The following is a 26,073-nucleotide window of genomic DNA, read 5'->3' as shown; positions in this document are numbered from 1 at the left end:
CAGATATAGCCAATGGTGAGACTAGGAAAGAATGAGATGGTGGTGGTGGTGGTGGTGGTGGTGGTTATTGTTTGAGGTGGACAGTAGTAACATGTGGCCAACTGGTATCAACAACAAGTATAATGGGGTTCATGAAGACAACATGATGATGATGATGATAATAACAATGGCAATGATAATTATGATGAGAATGATGATGATGATTATAAAAATGACAATAATAATGTTGATGATGATATTAATATTGATGATGATAATGGTGATAACAACAATGATGTTGATGATTAGTATTTCCAGAGTAACAACGACTGGTAATTAGCAGCCTCGTTAGATGATAATGATGAAGATGATATTCATTGAAGAGAAACAAAAGCATAAAAAAACACAACAAAATATTAACAGCTCCACCTTTAATTATACTAATTAACATCGAAAAACACTTTAATGACAAATACAAATCATAAAAATAATACTAACGAGCTTATTGCACACAGTGAACAGATGTACTAGAACCCATCAGAGAAAGTAGTCAAAAGCTAAATCATGTTTGATTTGAGCTGATAACGTCCATTGTTAACAACAACAACAACAGGTAACACGTGTGTGTGTGTGTATGTGTGTCTGTGTGTGTGTGCATGTAGCTGGCAGAATTGTTAGTATGCAGGACAAAATGCTTAGCAGCAATTAAAGTCCATCTTTACATTCTGAGTTCAAATTCCAATGAGGTTGACTTTGCCTTTCATCCTTTCGGGGTCAATGGAATAAGTATCAGTTGAGCCCTAGGGTCGATGTAATCGACTTAGCCCCTTTCCCCGAAATTTCAGGCCTTGTGCCGATAGTAGAAAGAAATATATAATTCAACTCTCACCAAGATTTACTCAAACCAATGAAGGAATCACTGAATGATTGCTCAACCTGCAAGAAATCATAGCCAAATCTTCCTCAAATTACACCTTGTCTTAAAATAAGGAATGACACATTAGATAATGAAGTTCTACATATAGCATATTTGGATAATGATTGGGGTGGTCATGGTTAGAAACACTATTATTGATCACAGTTCTGTTAGGTTTGTAATGGAATTAAAAAGACCAGAAGTCAATGATAATTATCCACAAAAGTCAAAGAGATGTGGCTGTGTGGTGAGAAGTTTGCTTCCCAAGCACATGGTATTGGGTTCGGTCCTACTGCATGGTACCTTGAGCAAATGTCTTCAGCTACAGTCTCATGCCAACCAAAGCCTTCTTTGTGGATTTGGTCGACAGAAATTGGAGAAGTCTGTTATATGTATGCGTGAGTGCACATGCATGTGTGCGTGCATGTTTGTGTGTGTGAGTGTGTGTGTGATGCCTTTGTGTTTGTCCCCTTCACCATTTGACAGTCAGTGTGTATTTGTTTACAACCCATAACTGAGTGGTTTGACAAAGAGACTGACAGAATAAGTACCAGGTTTTAAAATAAATAAATACTGGGGTTACTTTGTTCAACTAAACCCATCAAAGTAGTGCTCCAGCTTGGTCACAGCCTAGTGACTGAAGAAAGTAAAAAACTAAAAAATACTTACAAATCGTCTTTTTGACTTTGGTGTTGACGGTTTCATATTTGACGACATCTCGTCCAAACCAGGAATGTTTTTCACTGTCACATTGACATTCTCTACTGTAATTAGCTTGACCACATTTCTGTATCGTCGCCATCGTCGACGTGCATTCAATGACTTGTCAACTTGTGTACTGCCTGAGAAATTGGTGAGTCCGATAGATTCATAATTCCCACCTTGGGATTCAGAATCTCTTGCAGATGAGATCAGTTGTGTTTTCTCTAAACAGTTGTATCGTTCCAGAATGTTCTCATATAAATCTTTGCTTGGATAATCCATCAGAGAGACATGTCTCATGTATTTGCGAGCATCTCCTCCCTTATCGACAGTGTCGTTTAGAAAATTTGTTTTCATCGATACACTGCGACCGAGTACTATCTTTGGATCGTGGTTGGAGATGGTCTTGTTCAGTGACGAGTCTTTCCATAAATGGTCATGTTTGTGGGCTCCTCTCATTGCACCCTTCTTGGCATCTCCAGAACCATGTATTTCCACTGAAAAACAAAATGCATGTGTATATGCATAGGTTAGTAAGAGTGTGTAGTGAAAATGTATGTAGGCGGTGCTCCAGCATGGCCACAATGAATAAAAGAAACAAAAGAATAAAAGCATGAGCATGTGAGAGAGGAGGTGGAAGAGGAGAGAATGTGTGTGCATACATGTAGATATGTATCAGTGAGTGTATGTGTGTATATAAATATATATGTGCATTAGTCCACATTCTCTTCCATATTGGCTAACTCTGATGAGTGTAAGGTTATATAATTGGATTGTTACCTCACACTCCATTGTATTTTTAGTGCAAAACCGATTGGGAAGATCAGCTGTGATGGATACATGATACTGCACATTTTGGATAATACACACACACACACACACACACACACATAGGAAGGGCGTCTAGCTGTAGAAATGATGCCAAAACAGACAATGGAGCTTGATGCAGTCCTCTGGCTTACTTGGTCTTGTCAAACCATTCAACCCATGCCAGTACGGAAGACTGATGATGATAAATACATAAGCATCTTTTAATGTCCCACGTTCCATGCTGGCTATCATTGGACTACATACATATAAACACATATTGTTTATATCATAAGAGTTTTGAAACTTTGACAGAAATGAAATAATTTTTTTTTTCCCATTGGAACTTGATACAGATAAAGCCATAAAAAATTGCACATAAATATTGGATTAAAACAAAAAAACTCTCTGGATAGGAAAAGCTGAAGGCTGTCCAGGGGCTTCGACCCATATCGTCTCCAAACATGTCATAGGCAGACTTCACTTTTTTCTATCCAAAGGGTTTTTTTAACTCAATACTTACAAGCTATTATCTGTAGCTTTATCTGCTTTGAGTTCAACCATTAAAAACAAATAACACACACACACACACACACACACACATATATATATATATATATATATATATATATATATATATATAAATGTACGTGTGTGTGTGTGTGTGTGTGTGTGTGTGTGTGTGTGTGCCTTTATATATACTTATATATAAAAATAATCAACCATTAATTCAAATATCATTATTCAATACATTTAATCAAAGTACTCGGAGTGGTTGGCATTAGGAAGTGCATCCAGCTGTAGAAACTCTGCCAAATCAGATTGGAGCCTGGTGTAGCCATCTGGTTCACCAGCCCTCAGTCAAATCGTCGAACCCATGCTAGCATGGAAAGCGGACGTTAAATGATGATGATGATGATGATGAAGAAAAAGGTTAGCAGTGACTTTGGAGTTTTGTGTGTCATTGACTCACAGATGTATATAGCAAATATATTTATTTGCATAATATTTACTTTAAAGTTTTATTGACACATACGGCCACTCACTCAAGACTGAGTGGGGTTATGTGAGTGAATACAAGAGTGAGAGTATATGCATGAGTAAGTAAGCATGGGAGAGTGTGGAGTGTGTAAGTGAATGTATGAGTTTATTATAAAGACAGTCCACAAGTGAAAATATTTGCTGATGCCATTGAAAAGGAGACCAAAATATTTACCTGATTTCTTGTTTTTTACTGTTGTCACAGCTGAACAGGTACCAACGTCATTAATAGGCAAAGGTGTTATTTCGGAAGGTTCGTGATCAGCACTATCAACAGTATCTTCACCATAACCGGGTTGCAGCTTGGCTATCACAGTCACAGAGTCTTCCTCTTTCCTGCTGCTGCTGCTGACAGTGGCTTCATTTTCCAAAGAATTTGTCCACAAGGAAGTCGATGATGTATTTTCCTGTGAAGAATTTTCCTGCAAGAAACAGAGAACCAAAACGATAACATCATATTTAAAAAAAAATATTTCCATGAATTAAAGAAATAATTCCTCATGTTTTACTTCATGTTCATGTTTGGTTTGCAAGATTCTTGATGTGAATTTGTGTGTTGAAACAAATTTTGCGTTTTGGGAGGGTCATTACACCAGTAATAATAAACACATGCACTGGTTCAATATCACTTCTTCATTGCCAGTCAATTGGTTAAATATCTAACCAATTAATTGATTGTTTGTTTAATGTGCTAATTAAACAATGTATCAATTGTTTGTTAAACTTGACAACTTGAGCAACTGTCTTTGATGACCCATATTGTCGTTCAATGCTCGAAATGAGGAGTAGTTAGACAGCCGACAAGAGATGAAGGGTCGTTCTTTGTGTTACTTGTTCTGTTTTCCATTTGTTTCTCTTGTTGTTTGCATATTGAACTCATTTGTTTCTGTATTTCATGTTGTTTATTGTTGGTGATTGCCCTGTAGCCATATATGCATGTGTATATATGTGTGTGTGTGTGTGTGTGTATATGTATATATATATATATATATATATATATATATATATATATATATATATATATATATAATAAATATATATAATAAAAATAATATATATGTATATATATATATATATATATATGCATATATATATGTTTACACAGATTAGAAATGATATCAGGAATTTAAAGGGTTGAATAAGAGTTTTAGAAATCCAACAGCTGTTTCTGGGGGCTTGGTGGTCCAAAATAACAATTGTAAATTGTATATCGACTTTCTTGTCCTTACATTTACTCTTACCTGCTCAAGTTTAAATCTTTTGAACACTATAAAGTGTCTTCTATACAGAGAATACCTGTCTCTAATCTATATATATATATAAATGTATGTATGAATATGTGTGTGTGTGTATATTATTTGGTTTTCTTCATTGGCAACCTAATTAGGCTTAGACAATGCTTTAACATTGATATCTAGTTTTGAGAGGTTCCGTGGCACAATCGCACACACACACACACACACACACACACGCACACACATCTGTGCCATATGAAAAACCTGAAAGAGTAGGATTGTTTAAAATGGTAACATAATATACATACATCTTTATTTTCTGCAACTATTGACAAATTCTGATCATCTTTGGCATTGACTATGGAACCAAGATCATCAAGCCTGTTAAAAAAATGAGAAATTAATAAAATCTGAGAAATTAATAAGATCTTTTTTTTTTAATATCTTCAATTTAAAGTTTCTTAAACATGAAATAATCAATAACAGAATCATTCAAATGTCTTCCTCTCTTTATTGCTTTCTCTTTATCTCTATCACTTCATTCACTCTCTCTCTCTCTCCTATTGTTACTCTCTATTGCTTTTCTTACTCAGCCTCTGACTCTCTCTCTCCCTCCTACGCTTCATCTATTTCTTCATCCCCCCCTCCTCTGTCTCTGTTGCATCAACAAGAACATAGAATCAGGTGAAATGATTCTAGTGTTAGTTACCTTGCTGTCTATGCAGCTCTCCAGCAGAAGCAGAGAAAAAGTATAAAAGATGTTTGGAACTGGTGTAGGAGTGGCTGTGTGGTAAGTAGCTTGCTTACCAACCCCATGGTTCAGGGTTCAGTCCCACTGCGTGGCATCTTGGGCAAGTGTCTTCTACTATAGTCTCGGGCCGACCAACGCCTTGTGAGTGGATTTGGTAGACGGAAACTGAAAGAAGCCCGTCGTATATATGTATATATATGTGTGTGTGTATGTTTGTGTGTCTGTTTGTCCCCCTAGCATTGCTTGACAGCTGATGTGTTTACGTCCCCGTCACTTAGCGGTTCGGCAAAAGAGACTGATAGAATAAGTACTAGGCTTACAAAGAATAAGTCCTGGGGTCGATTAGCTCGACTAAAGGCGGTGCTCCAGCATGGCCGCAGTCAAATGACTGAAACAAGTAAAAGAGTAAAAGAGTAAACTGATAGTGGGAGCCATCATGAAGAGAAACTAAGGAGAAACGAGAGTTGCATTGAAGCTCCAGTATGGCAGCTCTTACATTTCAACAAACCCATTAAAGAATACAACAGTCTCTCTCTCTCTCTCTTTTTGGTTTACCTCAGTCCTATTGGATCATTATATTTCTGCATGGTAAAGCTCTTAATTTCCATAACATTTTTTGTTATAGGTCAATGTGATACTTCATTACTTTAATTAAACCAATAATAACCGATATAATTATAGATATTCACACAACGATAAACAAAAGGTTATCTCCATATATCAACCATGGGTTTCAAAAAGATGGATAAATAATTTGCCACAAGAAGTTACATCCATTTGAACACAAGCATTTAATTAAACAGTAGAAGTGATTCACAGTAAGGACTTTATTTTGTTTGATGTTTTCTTTTTTATATATCTCAGTGAGATAGTTGAAAATACTTCAGGGCTGTATGCGTTTGAAAGTATAAAACATTGCTTTCAACAAGATTTGAACTGGAAACTGAGTAACTAAAATAGATCTGTATTTCAGAGATGTACTTCTCTGGTTAATGATTTGATCTGTGATTTGTGTTGAAGTTAAAACAATTAAATATATATATGAGCCATTTAAAAACTGTTAACTTTATTTAAACATTCATTATTTGTTGTCAAAAGTTTTGTCTCACCAATCACTGACACTAAATATTACATGTTTAAGTGAAGTTAACAGTTTCATGTGTTTCATGGCTAATATGGTCTGCCACTCTGTTGTTGCAGACAAATCTTTCTCAGCCACAATTTATCAACTAAAAAATGAGAGTTTGTAAAGATTATGTCTATCTTATGAGCAATTATTGATTTGGTGAAGTGATTTGGAGCCAACTATTAACTGGATCCACATTCGTTAAAACTTTACTTGAGGGTGCCTCCCTGTGGTCACTCAGTCTGCTAAAAGTAGAACACCAATCTTCCTCAAATCACATCCTGGTGTTAAAGAGGTGAACAAGTTAGAAAATATAGCTTGAGATACACTGTAACTGGAAAATATAAACAAACTAGAGGGTACGATCATGATTGGAATACCCGAGATCATAACACTGTTCAACCAGGACTGACCTAGGGCTAAACAATAGTCTTACATTCATTAACAAGTAATCTAGGAACATTTTCTAAGACCTGATAAGAATGCATGAAAATACCTGTGGTTCTGACAGTCCCACCGACCATAGCAGAGATCAAAGCCACCTAAGAAAGCAGATTTCTGGTCAACAACAACCAGCTTTTCATGATGCGCCCATAGATATACTCCACCAGGTACGTGGTCAGGATGTCTCAATACCTAGGATAAAATTTAAAGAAAAAACAGAAAGGAAAATAATACATTGTTGAAGGTGAAGAAATAGAATACCATATTTTCTGGAATACAAGTCTAAGTTTTCAGCCCAAAATTTACAACCAAAAAAGATAGGCTGACTTATACATCGTTTTTGTATCTGGTTTGCAAGATTCTTTATGTGAATTTGTGTATTGAAACAAATTTTTGTTGTGTCTAGGGAGGGTCACCATGCCAACCATTTTGAGCATGGCTGTTGCCAGTACCGCCTGACTGACCCTTGTGCCGGTGGCATATAAAAGCACCCACCACACTCTCGGAGTGGTTGGTGTTAGGAAGGGCATCCAGCTGTAGAAACTCTGCCAGATCAGATTGGAGCCTGGTGCAGCAATCTGGTTCGCCAGTCCTCAGTCAAATCGTCCAACCCATGCTAGCATGGAAAGCGGACGTTAAACGACGATGATGATGATGACACTGGTTCAATTCCACTCATTTATTAAATATCCAATTTCTTTGTCAAAGCTTTTTTGCAACCTTCTCAGTGACTTAAAAGAATTGGATATTTAATAAATGAATGGAACTGAACTAGTGTGTGTGTGTTAGTTAATTCTATTGGCATGATGTCTTGCCCTTGACTTATACACTTAGATGACTTTGAGGAGGAACCAAAAGTTCCACGTGAAATGCAGCAGGTTTTAGAAAAATAGTAGCAATGTTTGAAGTGTTCACTTGTTTATGCTACATTGATTTGTATACTGGAAAATACAGTAAATTTATAATAAGAATAGAGAAAATGTATATGAAAAGACAGTATATGATACTGACAAGCAAGTAATATACGGCTGAAAACATATGAAGGAAAATTTATGAGGGAGAGGGGAAACGTCATCATATTAACTTTAAATACTTTTAGAATGTTTAATTTCAAAGATGCCCCCTGCTTCTGTACTCATAAAAAAGAAAAAAACATATATAAAAAGAAATATAAATATTAAACAAAAGCACAAATGAAGGGCAAATAGTGTTTCACAAATATGTCTAGACAATTGATTGTGTTAGAAAAGAAGAATGGATGATATTGTTTGGCAACCAGTATTAATCAGCTGATAACAAGTTTGACTTCAACATCATGCTCAAGTGGTGTTGAGAGGGAAGGGCCAGACAACCAAGGAACCAGTTGTTCTTCAACAATATGCAAATTTATACATATTTACACAAACAATCACAGCCAACCTGGCATGGAATAATGAAGTGTGGCATGGAATAATGAAGTAAAACATTCACATACTAAGAGAATTATAATATGATGATGATGACGACGACGAGGGTGACGACAATAATAATGATGATAAATAATGGTAATTCATCATTATGTATCATCATTATTGTCTCCATCTTCATCATAATGAAGACAATGATGTGAATGATTATGATATGCAGATGAATTTTCCTCTGTTAATATATTTTCTAAGGGTCAACATCTCAAAGTACCCCACCACCACCACATACACACTTACAATTACTGTTGTTACATAATAGGATGAGATATCACAATGTAATGGAATGCAATTTCATCAGAGTAAGCTGAATTTAAAAGACAAAAAAAAAAAAAATTAAAAAGGAGCCGAATAAACAGGGGGAAAAAAAATAATTGTTATAAAAACAGGATCAGCTATAGTTAATTATATAAGATGAAAGTAACAAAAAGCCATGGAGACAAAGGATAAAAAGAAGCAAAAATGAAATCAATAATGTTTGCAGGTTGAGTGATTGAAGAGACTTACCTTGATATTTTCATGGTGGAGACTCATCAGTGTCCTCTTACTATAATAACTATTGATGCCAAGGGCCAGGGCTATTTCTTTGTACAGCAATATAAATACTCTCACTCCACATTCCTGAGTAATGATGGTGAAGAGAGGAAAAGACATTATAAATATTATTATTATTACAATTATTATTATTATTATTGAGTGAGAGTGCAGTGCATGCCATCAAAGTGACACTGAGGTAAAATATATGAAGCCGTTTAACTTAGAGTGTTGACGTTGGTCAGCACACTGGTTTGGCAAAATCAGTTACCCAGAAAGGTCTTGGAACTAAAATTGATGTTGTGCCTGCATATCATTTCATTTTCTATAATCTCACATACTACCAAAATTATATCTTTTAGCCTTTACTTGTTTCAGTCATTGGACTGTGGCCATGCTGGGGCACAACCTTGAAGAATTTTTAGCTGAATGAATGAGCCCCAGTACTTATTTGTTTTAAAGCTAGGTACTTAGTTTATCATTGTCTTTTGCCAAATTGCTAAGTTACAGGGATGTAAACATACCAACACTGGTTGTAAAGCAGAGGGAGGGAAGGCAAACACAGACACAAAGAAACATGCAGATATATAAATATATACAACATAGTCGTGGCAGATATTGGTGTCACGCAACTAGCGCCCATGCTGGTGGCATGTAAAAGCACTCATTACACACTCTGAGTGGTTGGCATTAGGAAAGGCATCCAGCTGTAGAAAGCATACCAAATCAGACAGGAATCTGGTGCAACCCCTCAGCTTACCAGCCCTGGTCAAACTGTCTGACCCATGCCAGCATGGACAACAGATGTTAAATGATGATGATGATAACGGTGACAACAGGCTTCTTTCAGTTTCTGCCTACCAAATCCACTCACTTTGGTCAGCTCAAGGCTATAGGTAGAAGACATTTGCCCAAGGTGCCATGCAGTGTGACTGAACCTGGAACCATGTGGTTGAGAAGCAAGCTTCTTACCACATGGTCATGACTTATTATATAATCATATTCATGTGATCTGCATATCTTACCCAAATTATAAAATATTTATACAAATTTATTTGTATAATCTTACAACTTATGAAAATTATGAAATATTTGCAAATTATCCAATTTCATTTTAAATTTAGAGCAAATAAATCCTCAGGATGAATGCTTCAAAGCATGGCCCCTCAACCCTTAAATGAAAGGAGGGACAATTATGCTTTTGGATGGAAATTAACTTTTCAATAGGATGAAGTGGATTCAGTACTGTAGAATAAGAAAATACGGAGGAATTTTACAGTGAGGTCTAAATATCAATGATGGTGTGATGATGATGGCGGTGGTGATGATGATGAAGGTAATGATGATGATGATGGTGGTAATGATGATGATGGTGATGATGACGATAATGGTGAGGATGGTGGTGGTGGTGATGATGATGAAGATGGTAATGACGGAGATGAAGAAACTCACTGCTTTCCGTTTAAGAACCACATCTAAACGCCAATGATTGAAATCCGCACCAGAACGCTTCAAATATAATTCTGGACTCAGCCTGTCGGAAAATATAAAAGAAAAAAAAAAAGAAAAAATGAAAAAAAAAAAAAAAGAACATTCAGTTAGTAATAAAATAATTAAGTTGAGAAGTGGAGCAGTAGTTGGGGGTAGAGATAAGACTACAATCATGTATCAACAACACGGGGAACAGGGGGAAGTTAATTAAATTCTGTGTGGGATATTGTTGAGTGCTCTACTAAGTCACCATTGTCTACTTCTATCAGTACCCCCACCACATACTATCACCATCACATATCATTGTCACCACTGTGTACGACTGCCGTCACCGCCGCCACCATATAATAATAATCCTTTCTACCAAAGGCACAAGGCCTGAAATTTTGGAGAGGAGGGCTAGTTGATTACATCAACCTCAACTGGTATAGATTTTATTGAGCCTGAAAGGATGAAAGGCAAAGTTGACCCTATTATTATTATTATTATTATTATTACTATTATTATTATTATTGAGTGAGAAAACAGTGCATGCCATCAAAGTGACACTGGGGTAAAATATACGAAGTCCAGTATACCCACCATCACTACCCATCTGATAAGGGTTAGGGTTAGGGTTAGGCATCACAACCATAAGGGTGCGATATAGGGATCTGATATCAAAATAAACAACACATGACCTTGCAGGTGGGGCCCAGTTAGAATTTTCTTTAGGTTGAGTAGCCCATCCTGCTGAAAAGATCCCTGAATAAGGGTTAAGGATGTTGAATGAAACACGCATGTTTCCAAAGGTGAATTATCCAAACTCCCAAGAATTGCTCTCAACACATGGCCATGATGCTTCCCCACTACTTCTGCTTGTGATCAGAGATGCACATATCATCAGCCACTAAAGGATAAGCTCAACTGGTTAAGGTCAAACAACTGACAAGCAAATCTGTGGTATTGAGCAGAATATTTGCTGCAGCCCATCTTTTATATTATCATTATTATTAACAATAATAATAATTTCTTTTGTGAGATGACAAGCACAGTCCATTGAAAAAATAAAGAACACCAACTGTATATCCATCTCACCAATTTAAAGGAGCTTCTGAAGGCCACACACACACACACAAACTGCTATTAATAGTTATTAATAATATAATAATTAACTAGATGAGATCAGTTTATGAAATTACTTCCGATCTTCCACAATTCATTCTCTTTAGAGCAGCTTATCAAGAATTTGTGCTGCTAAGTTAAATAGAAACGGTGAATGTTTGCAGTATACACACACACACACCTCATAATGTTATTGTCACCATACTATGGCCTCAAGCAAACTTGGATAACTATTGTTATATGGTAACTGTGCGTGAGCATATATAAAGTGTGTGTGTGTGTGTGTGTGTGTGTGTGTGTGTGTGTGTGTGCATGCATGAGCATGTGTGCATGTAAGATGTGTCTGTCTTTATGTATATGTTTGTGTGTGTGTGTGCATATGTGTGAGTGGCTGTATATGATGTGTGCCTGTATAAATATGTCTATATCTCTATGTGCACGTTTGTCTTTGTATGTGTGTATGTATGCATGCATAGTACATAAGTATGTGTTCACTGACTCAACTGCGCACATGAATTTGTAAAGCTGACACCATTGTTGTTGAATATATTCTACATTCTGCTCCAGTTTATCGAGAAAGAAACAACGATGGTTGTCACAGTATAACACCACAGTGGAGAGGTTTATTTATATCAAGCTTCATAATATTTATAACATCTAGCTTCCATAGCCTCACCCCTCCCTCCGCCCCACACATTCTTCTCAACACAGTTCCACCATCACCATCACTGCCACCATCCCCCCACACACACTATTTAATCTGTTCAAATCTAGAGTTATGACTTAAACTAAAATATTGCTTACAATGAATTCACTAAAATGCTTCAAACCCAGCCCCATCTCACTAAACAAGGTCCCTAAACTTCTTGCCTTATCCCTGTAATGCCATTGGCCCTAAACTCTAGGGAACTGGCTGATCTTGAACCACATCAATCTGAGTTCACTGATTCACCCATCTTTCCAGCTCTCATCACTCATCCTATTCCTCCTGATTCAATCATACAAACCACTTTGTCATATCGTCCCCACCACCACCACCACCACCACCACCGCCGCCCACAGGACATTGGTTTTCTGGAATCCCTTCTCTGCCAATGATTTTCCAACAGCAATAACATGAAATTGCATTAACCCTGTTGATCTTGCTAGTTTTAAGAACATTAACCTTGTTGATCTCAGGTCTTAAAGGGGCCGTAAAGATCATGGGTATAGTGCTTTCTTCCTGACCAAGCAAATATAAACATTTCTAGAAATTCAACAGAAATTAAATCTTTTATCTTTTTGATAAGTTTTTCATTCTTTCTCAGTTACCATAAATTAATTTTCTTGATATCACTCCACTTAAGGTGGCGAGTTGGTAGAATCCACACCATGGCATTTTGTCTATCTCTATACCCTGAGTTCAAATTCCACTGAGGTCGACTTTGTCTTTCATCCTTTCAGGGTCGATAAAGCAAGTACCAGTTGAGTACTGCGGTTGATGTAATCAAGTAGCCCCTTCCCCTAAAATTTCAGGCCTTGTGCCTTTAGTAGAAAGGATTATTATTATTATTATTATAAGAAGCATCTAAAAAAATTTCTTGTAACAGACATTACTTGTAACAGAATTTTTTTAATTTTTCCCCTGTATATAATAATCATTTCTGCTTTGATTCATAATCTTAGATCAAAGCACTTAGAAAATAACTCAGCAATTTTTCTTCCTGCCATCTCAGTTATTACTCTTAAGACTATACAAGCTAAGAAAGTAAAAGTAATCTTCATTAGACAAAAACAGTTAATTCATGACATGAGAGAAGAGATGAGGTCTGACATTTTATGTAGGATTAAACATGCTCCATGTATTTGCTAGCATACATGGAGGATTTGGGGTGTTTTTTTGGGGGGGGGTTTTTTTTAACATTTTGAAAAACATTTACAAGTGATTTTGTGATTTTACAAATAGCTGTGTGATGTTGCAACTGTAACATGGATATAACAAGAAATGGAAAAGAAATTTTGTAAAATAAGATAGGTTGGGGTTGTATGTGTGTGTGTATGCGTTATAAATACAGAAAGTGTGATATACAGAGAGAGAAAGTGTGTGTCTGCATGCATGTGCTATGCATACAGAGAGTAAGATATACATAGAGAAAAAAATACACACACACGCACACAAATATATATGTATACAAATATATATATATCTATATACACAGATAAATACATATATACGAATATATACATATATAAAAATATATCTACTTAGCTATCTACCTATATATATATATATATATATATATATATACAGAGAGAGAGAGAGAGAGAGAGAGAGAGAGAAAGAGAGAGAGAGAGAGAAAGAGAGAGAGAGAGAGAGAAACACACACACACACATATATATATACACACACACAGAGTGAATGAAAGAAAAGAAAAAAACAGAGAGAGAGAGGAATGGAGGGAGAGGAAGAATAAGAGAGAAATAGATTGAATGAGAGAGAGAAAGAGAGAACAAAGAGTAGAGAATAAGACACATAGAATATCTTTGTAATAAGACTAATACACCTACCACCAATCAGTGATAAATATCTCCTCAGTTGCTGCCTCTAAAACATCTGCCACAGACTCAAAATAAAGATCTCCATCAACAAACCTAGAAGAAAAGAAGAACAGCAGCATTTTGGTATTTCATTTTAGCATTTAATGGTTTCTGCTGACTTTAATATATTGTTGATGGTGATGATGATGATGGTGATGGTGATAATATTGTTTAGTATTTTGCCAGTGAAGCCAAAACCATATTCATTCCACATCCCTGCACTGATTTCAAACTCCTCTCATGTCTTGCCATTTATCTGCATTCTTTTGTGAAGTTCAGCATCCTGAAATAAGCTTTTGCCATTTTTACCCAAGTCTTGCTTCGTTTTCTGAACCACAGACACACACGTATGCGTGTGCATGTATACACATACCTCACACACTCACAAGTATACACACACACACACACACACGAGGTAGTTTTGGTGAGGCATTGTGTGGAATAATTTTAAAGAGATTCGTTGTGTAAGGCTGGAACAAAGTAAACTACAAAAGGAGAAAAAAAAAACACAAAGCAAATTTGCAGTTTTACTTTGTATTTCTATATTTCAGGCTTATGACCCCTTCTTCAGGACAATACAATGTAAAACTGCAAATTTGTTTTGCTTTCTTTTCCCTTTGTACCTTCTTGCATTGTTCCAGCCTTACACAACAAATCTCTTTAAAATACATATATATATATATATATATATATACATATATATATATATATATATATTGGCTTAGCAGGAATTGACTTCAAATGAGTAAAGGGCCCCTGCTAAGCACAAACCATAGTAGGTAAAACACATGCAGAAGAACAATGTCTTCAAGTAAGCCAGTCTGAGAAGAACATGTAAGCCTAAGCTATAATAATACAACAGTATTACAAAAGACTTAGAATGCTTTTAGTAAATTAGAAGAGGTACACCAAGGGAAGGTGAAAGAGGCTAAATCAGCTTGATATATATATATATATATATATAAAGTTTTATAAGGAAAGGAAAAATACAAGTGTAGACGTTACTTTATTCCAGGTTGGTACATATATCCAATAAAAACACTACAAGTTGTTCATTACCATCATCGTTTAACGTCCGTTTTCCATGCTGGCATGGGTTGGACGGTTTGAATGGGGGTCAGGGAAGCCAGGAGGTTGCACCAGGCTCCAATCTGATCTGGCAGTGTTTCTACAGCTGGATGCCCTTCCTAATGCCAACCACTGGCATCGACTATGTTTGAATGGTGCTTGTATGCACCACCGGCACGGGAGCCAAAAGGGGTTGGCATTGACCACATTTAGATGGTGTTTTACGTGCCACTGGCATGGGAGCCAGAGGGAGCTGGAGGAGTGGGGGCAGTCAATTAGATCGACCCCAGTACACAACTGGTACTTAATTCATTGACCCCTAAAGGATGAAAGGCAAAGTCGACCTCGGCGGAATTTGAACTCAGAACTTAGTGATGTGCGAAATACCGCTAAGCATTTCTTTTAGCATTCTAATGATTCTGCCAGCTCATCACCTTTACTGATACCAGGAATCAAACTCACAACCTTATAATCATGAGCTGAAAACCCCAGCCACTGGGCCATGCACCCCTCGCACCAGTGTTTACACAATGCAAGAAGGTTATTTCTGATATTTACAGTGTTTCTTTCTTTTCCTGTGTAAAACTCACAGAACAAATAACAAAGTAATATTTGGTGTAATTTAGATGAAAGTAGTTTTATTACTTACCAGGTTCCATGGGAATCAGTTCGAATTGGAGCAAAAGAATTAAACCGTTTCTCTTCAGTGTATTCTTTACCAGTTCCTTCAGCAATCATTTTAATCTGATCAGACCATTCCACCTGTTTTCGATGTGTCCAGCAACTAAACAGCAGTTCTCTGATTATCAAAGAACAAAACAGTTTCTTCACAAAGACGTTTCTTATGTATTTTTCATTACAAGAAGAATTTAATGAATTAAACCTGATTCTCTCATTACCATTTTGCTAATTACTATTGATTTGCAGCAGATCTTCCAGTTAAAAAAAAGGAAACCAAGTTTTCATTCATTTTCTTGATTACTGATACCATATATGGCTGCGAGCTAGCAGAGTTGTTTACATGCCAGGCAAAATACTTGGCAGCACATCGTCTGTCTACATTCTGAGTTCAAATTCCACTGAGGTTGATGTTGTCTTTCATGTTTTTCGGGGTCAATAAAATAGTACCAGTTGAACACTGGGGTGAATGTAATCTCCCTCCCCTGAAATTACTGGCCTTGTGCCAAAATTTGGTTAATTTCTCCCACAAATGCTCACAGAAGTCAGCCAGTCTCTCTTTCTCTCTTGTTTTGTTCAAACCCTTGGTGACAAGAAGTAAAAAGATGAAAGGCAAGGTCAACCCTGGCGGAATTTGAACTCAGAATAGAATGTTGCCCAGCATGCTAATGATTCTGCCAGCTTACCGCCTTATAATAATAATAATAATAATAATAATAATAATAATAATAATAATAATAATAATAATAATAATAATAATAATCCTTTCTACTACAGGAAAAAGGCCTGAAATTTTGAGGAAGGAGGCAAGTCAATTACATCGACCCCAGTACTCAACTGGTACTTTTTTCACCGACTCTGATAGGATGAAAGGCAAAGTTGACCTTGGCAGAATTTGAACTCAAAATGTGAAGACAAATGCAATAATAATAATAATAATAATAATAATATAAATAAAATGTCAAGTTGTGGTGCATGACTTTTGTGTACTGTAGAAGTATAAGCAATTTATTGCACTTCAATTTTAACAACAAAATTTTATACGGACCCACAAAGGTCATGTGGACCCTGGTTGAGAACTACTGGTTTAGACCAAGTCTTCAGTTTGAGGATAACTCAACATAGTGATGTGCTGCTTTCTACTGCAGCTCTTCTTAACCCTTTTGATACCAACCTGCCTGAAGCTGCCCTAATTCTATGAAACACACTTCATCCTTAAAGTGATCTAAACTAAAACCTTTCATAAAATATGTAAATTTATGATGCAAATACCAGTTTAATAATGACAAAATTGCTTTACGAAAGTCTTCATGATTTTCAAAATTAATTGAAACAAAAGTGGTGTATTTCAATAGAAATATGGTAACAAAAGGATGAAACTGGAGTTTCTTTCTCTGTTTCCCTCACCAATCTCCAAGAGGCAGTAGAAAGGTCACCAGCACTGTCTTTGCTTCTCTCACTAATATCGTACCAGAATGAAGCAAATTATCTAGCTCTGTTTACAAAATGATACAACAGTGTTGATGGCACGTTGAGTTTAATATAGAATTTTAAGGATGGGAAATGATACAAACCGGCAAGAATTTTTTATCAGAATTCCATGAGGTACACCAGTTTCAAAATAACCAGATTTTATATCAAAATCTGAATCGAGTAAAATTACATCTCGGACAGCACCATCGTGTGGACGGAGGAAGGTAAGAAATGTGTCTTTTATGATGAACCATCTGTGGCAATAGAAACATTATAAACATATGACATATATGTGTGTGGGTGTGTGTGTGTGTGTATGAGAGAAATAGAGAGAGAGAGAATATAAACACACACACATATATATATATATATATATATATATATAGAATATAAACATAAACATAAATATAACCATTTGTTAGAATATAAGTGAATATAAACAATGTCTTTAATGATGAGCCATCTGTTAGGATCATCTACATTTAATGTATGTTTTCCTTGCTGGCATGGGTTGGATGGTTTGATAGGGTCTGACAAGCTGCAGAGCTGCTTCAGGTCCCAATAAAAGCTTTAGCATGGTTTCTACAGCTGGATGTCTTTTTTAATGCCAACCACTTAACAGAATACAAGAATACATGAAACATCTTTGTAAGGTTACACACACACACACACACACGTAGACAGAAGAGGGAGACAGTCACACACAACACAGAGACAGCTGCAAATGAAAAGGACACGCATGTCTGTGCTATGTTACATAATATTCTTTCTACACTGATTTGGAAATCTCGCCCCCCCCTCCTCCCAGTTAATTTATTCCTGTTATCAACTAATATTGGGGCTGAATTAGCAGAATGCCTGCGGTATTTAGTTACACTTTTTACATTCTGAATTCAATTGTGTCTTTCATTCTTCTTGAGTGGGGGATTGATAAAATAAAGCATCAGTCAACTATTGGGATAAAATATGTAGAAGGGATTATAATAAAAAGGGGTGTTTTTTTTTTTTAAATTTCTTTTAGAAATACACAGTCCCTCTCAGAAGAGAAGGGCAGTGTACATGATCCTTCACAGGTTCCCTGAGACTAGAGGGGAGAGAGAGAGAATTGAAGGGATGAGGGAAGGAAAGAGGGAGTAGGAAAGAAGGAGGGTGGGAGGAAGGAGAGTATCCCTGAACCAGTGAATGACTTGAATGCTTGCAACAGAACAGAATCTGCTAAAGGTACTCAAGTTGCCAGGTGGTGATGTTAAACTGAGTGAGGGATTAAGTCAACCTTCCCAGTTGGCTATGGCAGGATTGGAACTCAGAATGCAAAGAGAACAAATACCAAAAGGCATTTATGACAGATCCCAAGTTTGATTGATCAGATCTCTCTTGAGATCAAACAACAATCAACAGCATTTTACTTTTACTTGTTTCAGCCAGAGGCTGTGGCCATGCTGGGACATCACCATTACACTTATAACAACAACAACCCCTTCTTACCTTTTATGCCAAGTTCTGCTAACTTGGAACATGTTCTTACAATTCAGACAACTCGTAGACCGACCTCCAGGAGATTTCATTACCATACCCTCTTTCCTTTTACAACCAAGTTCTTTAATAAAAGACAGGCGGCTGATTTCTAAGAATTTTAGCTAGGGAATATATAAAAAAAGAAATAAGAAAAAAACAAATACAATGAGAAACAATGCTAATCTTTTATATTTTCATCAGGTAAATTTATAAAACACAAAGAATGTTTGGTGTGTAATATGAGAAGATATCCGTAAGTGTTTGGGCAAAACACCTCTACAGGTTTTTCTTTATTTTATTTCAGATTTATATTTCAAGAATAATTTTAGCATTGCATGTCTCTAGTTCACATTAATCTTATCAGAATTGTAATACAACACTGTATATATTTATTGCATTCAGCAGTAGCTGCACAAGGTTTTATAAACATTGTATGGGTGTGTGTTTATATGAGTGGAAGTGCAATGTTATTGTATGGGTTTATTCACACTAATACATGTAAAGGTATATGGCTCAGTGGTTAGAGCTTCGAGCTTATGATCATGAGGTCAAGTTCTTGAGCATGTTGCTCCAGTTCACTCAGCTGTAGAAATGAGTTGCAATGTCACTAGTGCCAAGCTGTATCAGCCATTGCCTTTCCCTTGGACAACATCGATGGCACGGAGAGAGAAGGTTGGTATACATGGGCGACTGCTGGTCTACCATAAACACCCTTGGCTGGACTTGTGCCTTGGAGGGGAACTTTCTAGGTGCAATCCAATGGTCATTCATGACCGAAGGGGGTCTTTACTCCTTTTCACATGTTTATTCACACTAATATATATGCTTATTATCACTAATATATGTGTTTAGTAATATATTCATAATAATATATGTGCTTATTAACACTAGTACATGATATAGTATAGAACAGGGCAATGCCATTAGTAGGAGTGGTTAGGGAGGCAAAGGAGGAGGATGAACTATTCTTTTCTACTCTAGGCATAAGGACCCAAAATTTTTAGGGAGGGGCCAATTGATTAGATTGACCCCAGTACGCAACTGGTACTTAATTTATCAACCCTGAAAGACGAAAGGCAAAGTTGACCTCAGCAGAATTTGAACTCACAACGTAAAGATAGACGAAATAGTGGTAAGCACTTCACCCGGAGTGCTAACATTTCTGCCAGCTGGCTGCTGGAGGATCAACTATTGTAACTGAATAAGTCGGGGGAAGTTAAGTTAAGAGAAATTAAAAGTATGTGATGAGAAGCATTCGTAAACCAAGGTTCCAATATATTTAGCAAGACGGAAGGGTCCTCCCTACCCTCCATTGTTCCCATTCATTTACTCATTCCTTTATAAAGTATATTGGAGATGTTGCCATGGCCTTTGGAAAACTAAAGAGTCCTTGCTGCTTTACATTGTGTCCATTCATTTAAGGTAAACCTGATCAAGAGTGAGAATAGACAAGAGATTGATGACCAAGGAGGTGAAAGAAGAGAAAGTGTGGGGGAGATGAAGGTTAACAGAATGCTGGGAGTGAGAGAATGGTAGGAAAGGGGAGTAATGGAAGAGAGACAATGATGGCTACAGTCTGGTTGTTGGTAAGTAACTTAAACAGAAAAGCAGGAAGAATGGTGTAATAGGAAAGCAACAAAGACACATCACCAAACAGTACAAGTCTTGACACCACTGATTCGGTTATTTCTGTTATTGTGGTTTACCTCAATGTTTAGTTCTCATTGGTTTTATCAGTAATGTTATTCTAACATTGCAGCTTTGTTTGTGTCTCGCTAATCTTGATTGGTGAAGCTGCCACTTCAAAAACTGAAGAGCTGAATAAACCCAACATTTTGAAACTTCATCAATATCATCTACTACTACTACTACTACTATTACTACTACTACTACTACACCACTGCCATCACTGCACCACCACCATGACTATTTTCATCATCACCACTATTATCATCAACATCATCATTACCATCTTCACCACTATCACCACCACCACCATCATCTTCACCACCTTCACCACCACCACCTTCACCACCACCACCATCATCATCATCTACAATAGCAACAAGCAACTAGAGATGGTGTCAATTACAGTACCCTGTGGTCCTTTCTTTCCATCAATCTGTTCCAGTCAACATTAATCTTAATCATGTGAAATCAATTCGTCAACAAAGTGTCTTAATATAAATAGAAGCCATAGAATCTTTCTCTGTGCAATATATGCACAAACACAACTCGGGTATATGTATAATGGGAAAAGAAAAAGGGGTGGAAGAGGAGGGAGTGGAAGAGGAGGGAGTGGAAGAGGAGGGAGTGGAAGAGGAGGCGGTGGAAAAATAGGAGTAGAAGAGGAGGGGGTGGAAGAATAGGAGAAGAGGGGTGGAAGAGGAGTGTGGGTTGAAGAGGAGGCTGAGGCCAGGGATAAGAAATCAGTCTTATTGGACAGGGTGGGGGGGGTGATGATTCTATGTTGAACACTAGAGGAAACTCATTAGTGGTGGCCACCGCAGGAAATGCTGGAGATTTAGGACTGTATGGGATGAATTATAGGAGAGGAGGAACGGAATGAAAGTGAAGAAGAGAGAAAATGGAAGGAAGAAAGGATGGCAAAGAACGAGAGATGGAAAAGAACAAGGGATACGAAGAAAAGAAGTTGAAGAAGAAAAATGGAAGATGAAAATAAAGGTGAAGAAGGGGCAGGCATGGCTGTGTGGTTAAGAAGCTTGCTTTGCAACCACAAGGTTCTGGGTTCAGTCCCACTGTGCAGCACGTTAAGCAAGTGTGTGTCTTCTACTACAGCTCCAGGTCAAATAATGCTTTGTGAGTAAATTTGGTAGAATAAAACTGTGAGGAATCCTGTCATATATATATATATATATATATATATATACATACACACACATATATAAGAAATGATGTGTTTACATCCCTGTAACTTAGCAGTTAAGCAAAAGAAAACTGATAGATTAAGTACCAGGCTTTAGGAAAAAATAATAAGTACTGAGGTTGATTTGTTTGACAAAAATTCTTCAAGGTGTGTGCCCCAGCATGGCCACAGTCTAATGATTGAAACAAGTAAAAAAATTTTTTTAAAGTATAGATAAAAGCTGAAAAGGAAATTAAAGAAAAAAATGAAGGAATTTGAAGGAAAAAGATGGAAGGAAAGAATGAAGAATAGAGAAGAGAAAGGAAAGAAATGAAGAAAGAAGAAGATGACAAGAAGTGAAAGAAAAATGAAGAAGAAAGAAATTTGAAAGGAAGAAATAAAGATGAAGGCAAATATATATCTCAATACAGACTTCAAACAATATCATAAAAGAGTGATGAAAAGCTACTTTCCATACCATTTCTATATGATTTCTGTACATTCGGCATTTTAGAGCACATTGAAGATATTCTTCCAGTTGTTTCTATCAAAATTAAAAGAAAATCAATCAGCTTTAGTGATAAATGTCTATTTGAAGAAACATGGAAATTTTCATCAACAGATATTATTGAAAACAAGTTCCACCGACACCCGTGCACACACTTAAACAGACACATACGCAAGCGAGTGTGTGTATGCATGAATTATTTAATAGAAATAGAGAAACTCTGTTATGTCACTCGGTCATCAGCTCCCTAAAAAAAAAAAAAACAGTCTTACATTAAGAAGAACCTTTTCAGCTAGTTGCAATCCTTACTCCCCAACTATGTTCTGCCACAAATCCTCCCCTGCACATTTGGGAAGCTTTCAGCCTCTTTTTCTTTTTTATGAATTTAACCCTTTTAGTGTTCAGATTATTCTGTCCTTACTTATTCACATTATTTTGAATTAACCATGCATTATCTCATTGTTTGAGATTTCAATGATGTGTTTGTATGTTTCCAGAATGAAGTTGCAGGGTAAGTGTGAGAGGCCAGATCTAGCCACTTTGAATATAAAACAGAATATTTTGGCTGGACATCACCAGATATTACTGGTTTAACTGCTAAAGGTTTAAGTAGAAAAGTAAATTGATAAAGTAGTACGTTTGTAGACCTTTCCCTAAAATGAATCTTTTGTATTTAGGAAATGTACTTGCATAGCAAGCGACCTGATCTGAGATTGTGTGCTGGAATGAAAACAATTGCAGTGTGGAAGCTGTTTATAAGCCATTTAAGAAACACACAAAAACCGTTAGATTCGCTTCAACAGGTTGCGGTCTCAAAGCTACGAAAATATTTTGGCAAATTAAATTTAAATGTTGAAGTGAATCTAATCACATTATTCCCATAATGCATTATAAGACAAATAAACAAATAAGCTGCTTTCCTTGAAATAATGAATAAATAAAATGTACACCACCCCCAATGCTACCTCCTCCACGAGCCAGTGAAGTCACATTGAACTTCATTACTGAAAGTGTTCTTTTTCTTTTAAGACACTTGTGTAAAGTGAGCGCGTGCGAACGCATGTGTGTGTGTAGTTATAAATGAATGTAACTGTTTGTCATTTCCAATATCCTGTGGAATCATTGTCTGGTTGTGGGGAAATATTATGTTGCTTGGAAACAGGTGAGGGTTGGTGACAGGAAGGGCATCTGGCCATAGAAAATCTACCACAATGAATTCTGTCAGACCAATACAAGCACGAAAATTAGACATTTAAAAAAAAGATGACAATGATGATGATCAAACACACACATATACACATACATACAAACACACATGCACAATGTATCAATATTGTTTAAATCTATTAACTTTCACTCACAAGGCATTGGTCAACTGGTCAATGGTCAACTTGGGGCAAAGGTAGAAAACACTGACAGATAAAAACCACACAGTTTCATTAAACACAAACCCATATAATTTTGAAACTATATTCTTAACCACACAGCCATACTTGCACTTATTAGGCCTGAAAAATTAGTTTTTAATTAAATAATTACTGACAGTTTACAGCAGGCCTTTATTATGGAAGATCATGGAATGGTGGAAGATTAAGGAAAAAAAAAAAGAAGAAAGCATTATCAAATTAAAATATAAAAAATAAGCTCTCGATTAACCAGTTTGTTAAAATGTCTAACTTCTACTACCATTCACAGAAATTGATTAATTATACAAATTTGATATTTTATTTTTCAAATCTCTCAAAAGGAACTGCAAGAGAATCACAACTAGATAAATCAATAAATTATTAGACAGTCAACTAAAGGCCTGGTTATTTATAACCTGTTACTGGAATTGGTCATGTCTTCAAGACCTAGACACCTAACACCTTCAGCTTTCAGCTCAGATATAGATAAGTTCTAGGAAGGGATGCAGGCGTGGCTGTGTAGTAAGAACTTTGCTTCTCAACCACATGGTTCCAGGTTCAGTTCTACTGCATGAATCCTGGGACAAGAGTCTTCTACTATAGCCTCAGACAGTCCAAAGCCTTGTGAGTGGATTTGATAGACCTGTTAGATTCTATCAAACCATTCAACCCATGTCAGTATGAAACATGGACATGAAGTGATAGAATTTTAAATAGTTTGGTTAATCAGGGTAATTTAATTTAAAGTTGTGATGTGATGTTAAATTATGCTCTGTGGTAAGTAGTTACATCTGGAAACTGAAAGACAAAAACATTAATTATAGATCAGAAGGGCATATCCTAGTCAAAACGTCTTCATATAACCTTAATAATAGTCGCTGTAATTTAAGCATAAATGAGAAATTCTTCATTTTAATGGCCAAATCAGAATTACTTAATAAATGAGACAAGAAAAATACAACATGTTTGCATAAAGATAAATTCTTATTCTCTAAATACCACAAATGCCTACATTACAGGTTACTAGCTGACTGGCCTAACATCTTATTAGCTCCCCTAACCATTCCATTTACCACAGAGTATAATTTAACATCACATCACAATTTTAAATTAAATTACCCTGATTAACCAAACTATTTAAAATTCTACATTGTACACCAGGACATATAATCCTCTATAATATATTCACTTTAAAGCTAGATTGCCGACTCACATAACACGTTATATTTTTATTGATTTTTATTTATTTACTCTTTACCATTTTTATTATTCTTTTACATAGCCCATATTTATATACATTAGTTTTTAACAAGGGCATTACTAGTAATCAGAGGGACTAACCTAACGGTCACTAACAGTGTTATATATGACAATTACCAACACCGGATATCTCCACCATGTATAACTCCTTCGACTAACACTGTATATTATGTATATGCATTTTCACATATACATATATATATATATACATATACACTTATACATACATATAAATATATTATTTTGGGTGGGGATTTGTGTTATAAACACATAAAAGTGCTCAATATACTCTTGTGTTACAAATATGTATTTGTTTTCGTTCCAAATATTTGGTAATAGGTGGGAGCAATGAAAGTATGATGGAAGTGGTGTTGGTGGAGGGGGTGTCATTTAGATTGACTTTACCCAACCATTAACTACAACAAGGTTTATATTTCAGGATCATATTTATACAAACAGAACCTCATAATTTTGGTTTTGCCTAATTTATTATAGATTCTATTTCTAAACTTCTCATTTTTACATCCAGTAACATTTGTTTTGAAAGTTAGCAGGAATTGGAGCAGAAAACAGAAATATTTTTTTTGTCTTTACTTTAATTATTTCAGCTTTCTGTCCCATCTTTTACCCTTTCCTGAGAAGCTGTATGCACCTGAGCAGTGTATACAATGATCATTATTATTATTATTATTATTATTATTATTATCCTTGAAAATATCTAAAAGGAAACTCATGCTGGATAGAGGAGTATAAGAAAAATCACCAGCATCGTTTTAATGTCCACTTTTCCATGCTTGCATGGGTCAGACAGAATTCACTGAGGCAAATTTTCTACAGTCAGATGTCCTTCTTGTTGCTAACTCTCACCTGTTTCCAAACAAGGTAATATTTTCCCATGTCTAGACATGTTTCCATTTAAAACTAGAAATGAAGGACACAGCTTGCATGAAGGTGACAGTAACATATTTTGTCAAGACAAGGGGATATAAACACACACACACAAAGACAAACATGCATACATCATGTGTACCTATACACATACACACTCACATACTCAGCTATACATACATAAACTAACTGGCAATCTGTTGTCTATGCTGACGAGCATTCCAGTTCATCCGATCAACG

At 36.2% G+C, this 26,073-nt stretch overlaps 1 protein-coding gene across 1 annotated transcript in view; it reads right to left on the bottom strand.

Annotated features, from left to right (window-relative positions):
* The window catches only part of LOC106868096 (phospholipase D1), a 147,571-nt gene that overhangs the window by 18,368 nt on the left and 103,130 nt on the right, over positions 1-26,073 (bottom strand). The window contains exons 5-15 of the mRNA XM_014913212.3: positions 22,250-22,315; positions 18,876-19,027; positions 17,492-17,644; positions 15,889-16,038; positions 14,142-14,225; positions 10,451-10,532; positions 8,972-9,085; positions 7,054-7,193; positions 4,989-5,061; positions 3,621-3,867; positions 1,565-2,094 (exon numbers count right to left, since the gene is read on the bottom strand). Coding sequence (XP_014768698.1) covers positions 1,565-2,094; positions 3,621-3,867; positions 4,989-5,061; positions 7,054-7,193; positions 8,972-9,085; positions 10,451-10,532; positions 14,142-14,225; positions 15,889-16,038; positions 17,492-17,644; positions 18,876-19,027; positions 22,250-22,315 — 1,791 coding nt within the window. The remainder of the gene's footprint in view (positions 1-1,564; positions 2,095-3,620; positions 3,868-4,988; positions 5,062-7,053; positions 7,194-8,971; positions 9,086-10,450; positions 10,533-14,141; positions 14,226-15,888; positions 16,039-17,491; positions 17,645-18,875; positions 19,028-22,249; positions 22,316-26,073) is intronic.

Source organism: Octopus bimaculoides, chromosome 21 (genome assembly GCF_046866305.1).
Source record: "Octopus bimaculoides isolate indiv1 chromosome 21, ASM4686630v1, whole genome shotgun sequence".
Taxonomy (NCBI): Eukaryota; Metazoa; Mollusca; class Cephalopoda; order Octopoda; family Octopodidae; genus Octopus; species Octopus bimaculoides.
The sequence above is the reverse complement of the archived record's forward strand: the minus strand, read 5'-3'. Positions and strand labels throughout refer to the sequence as shown.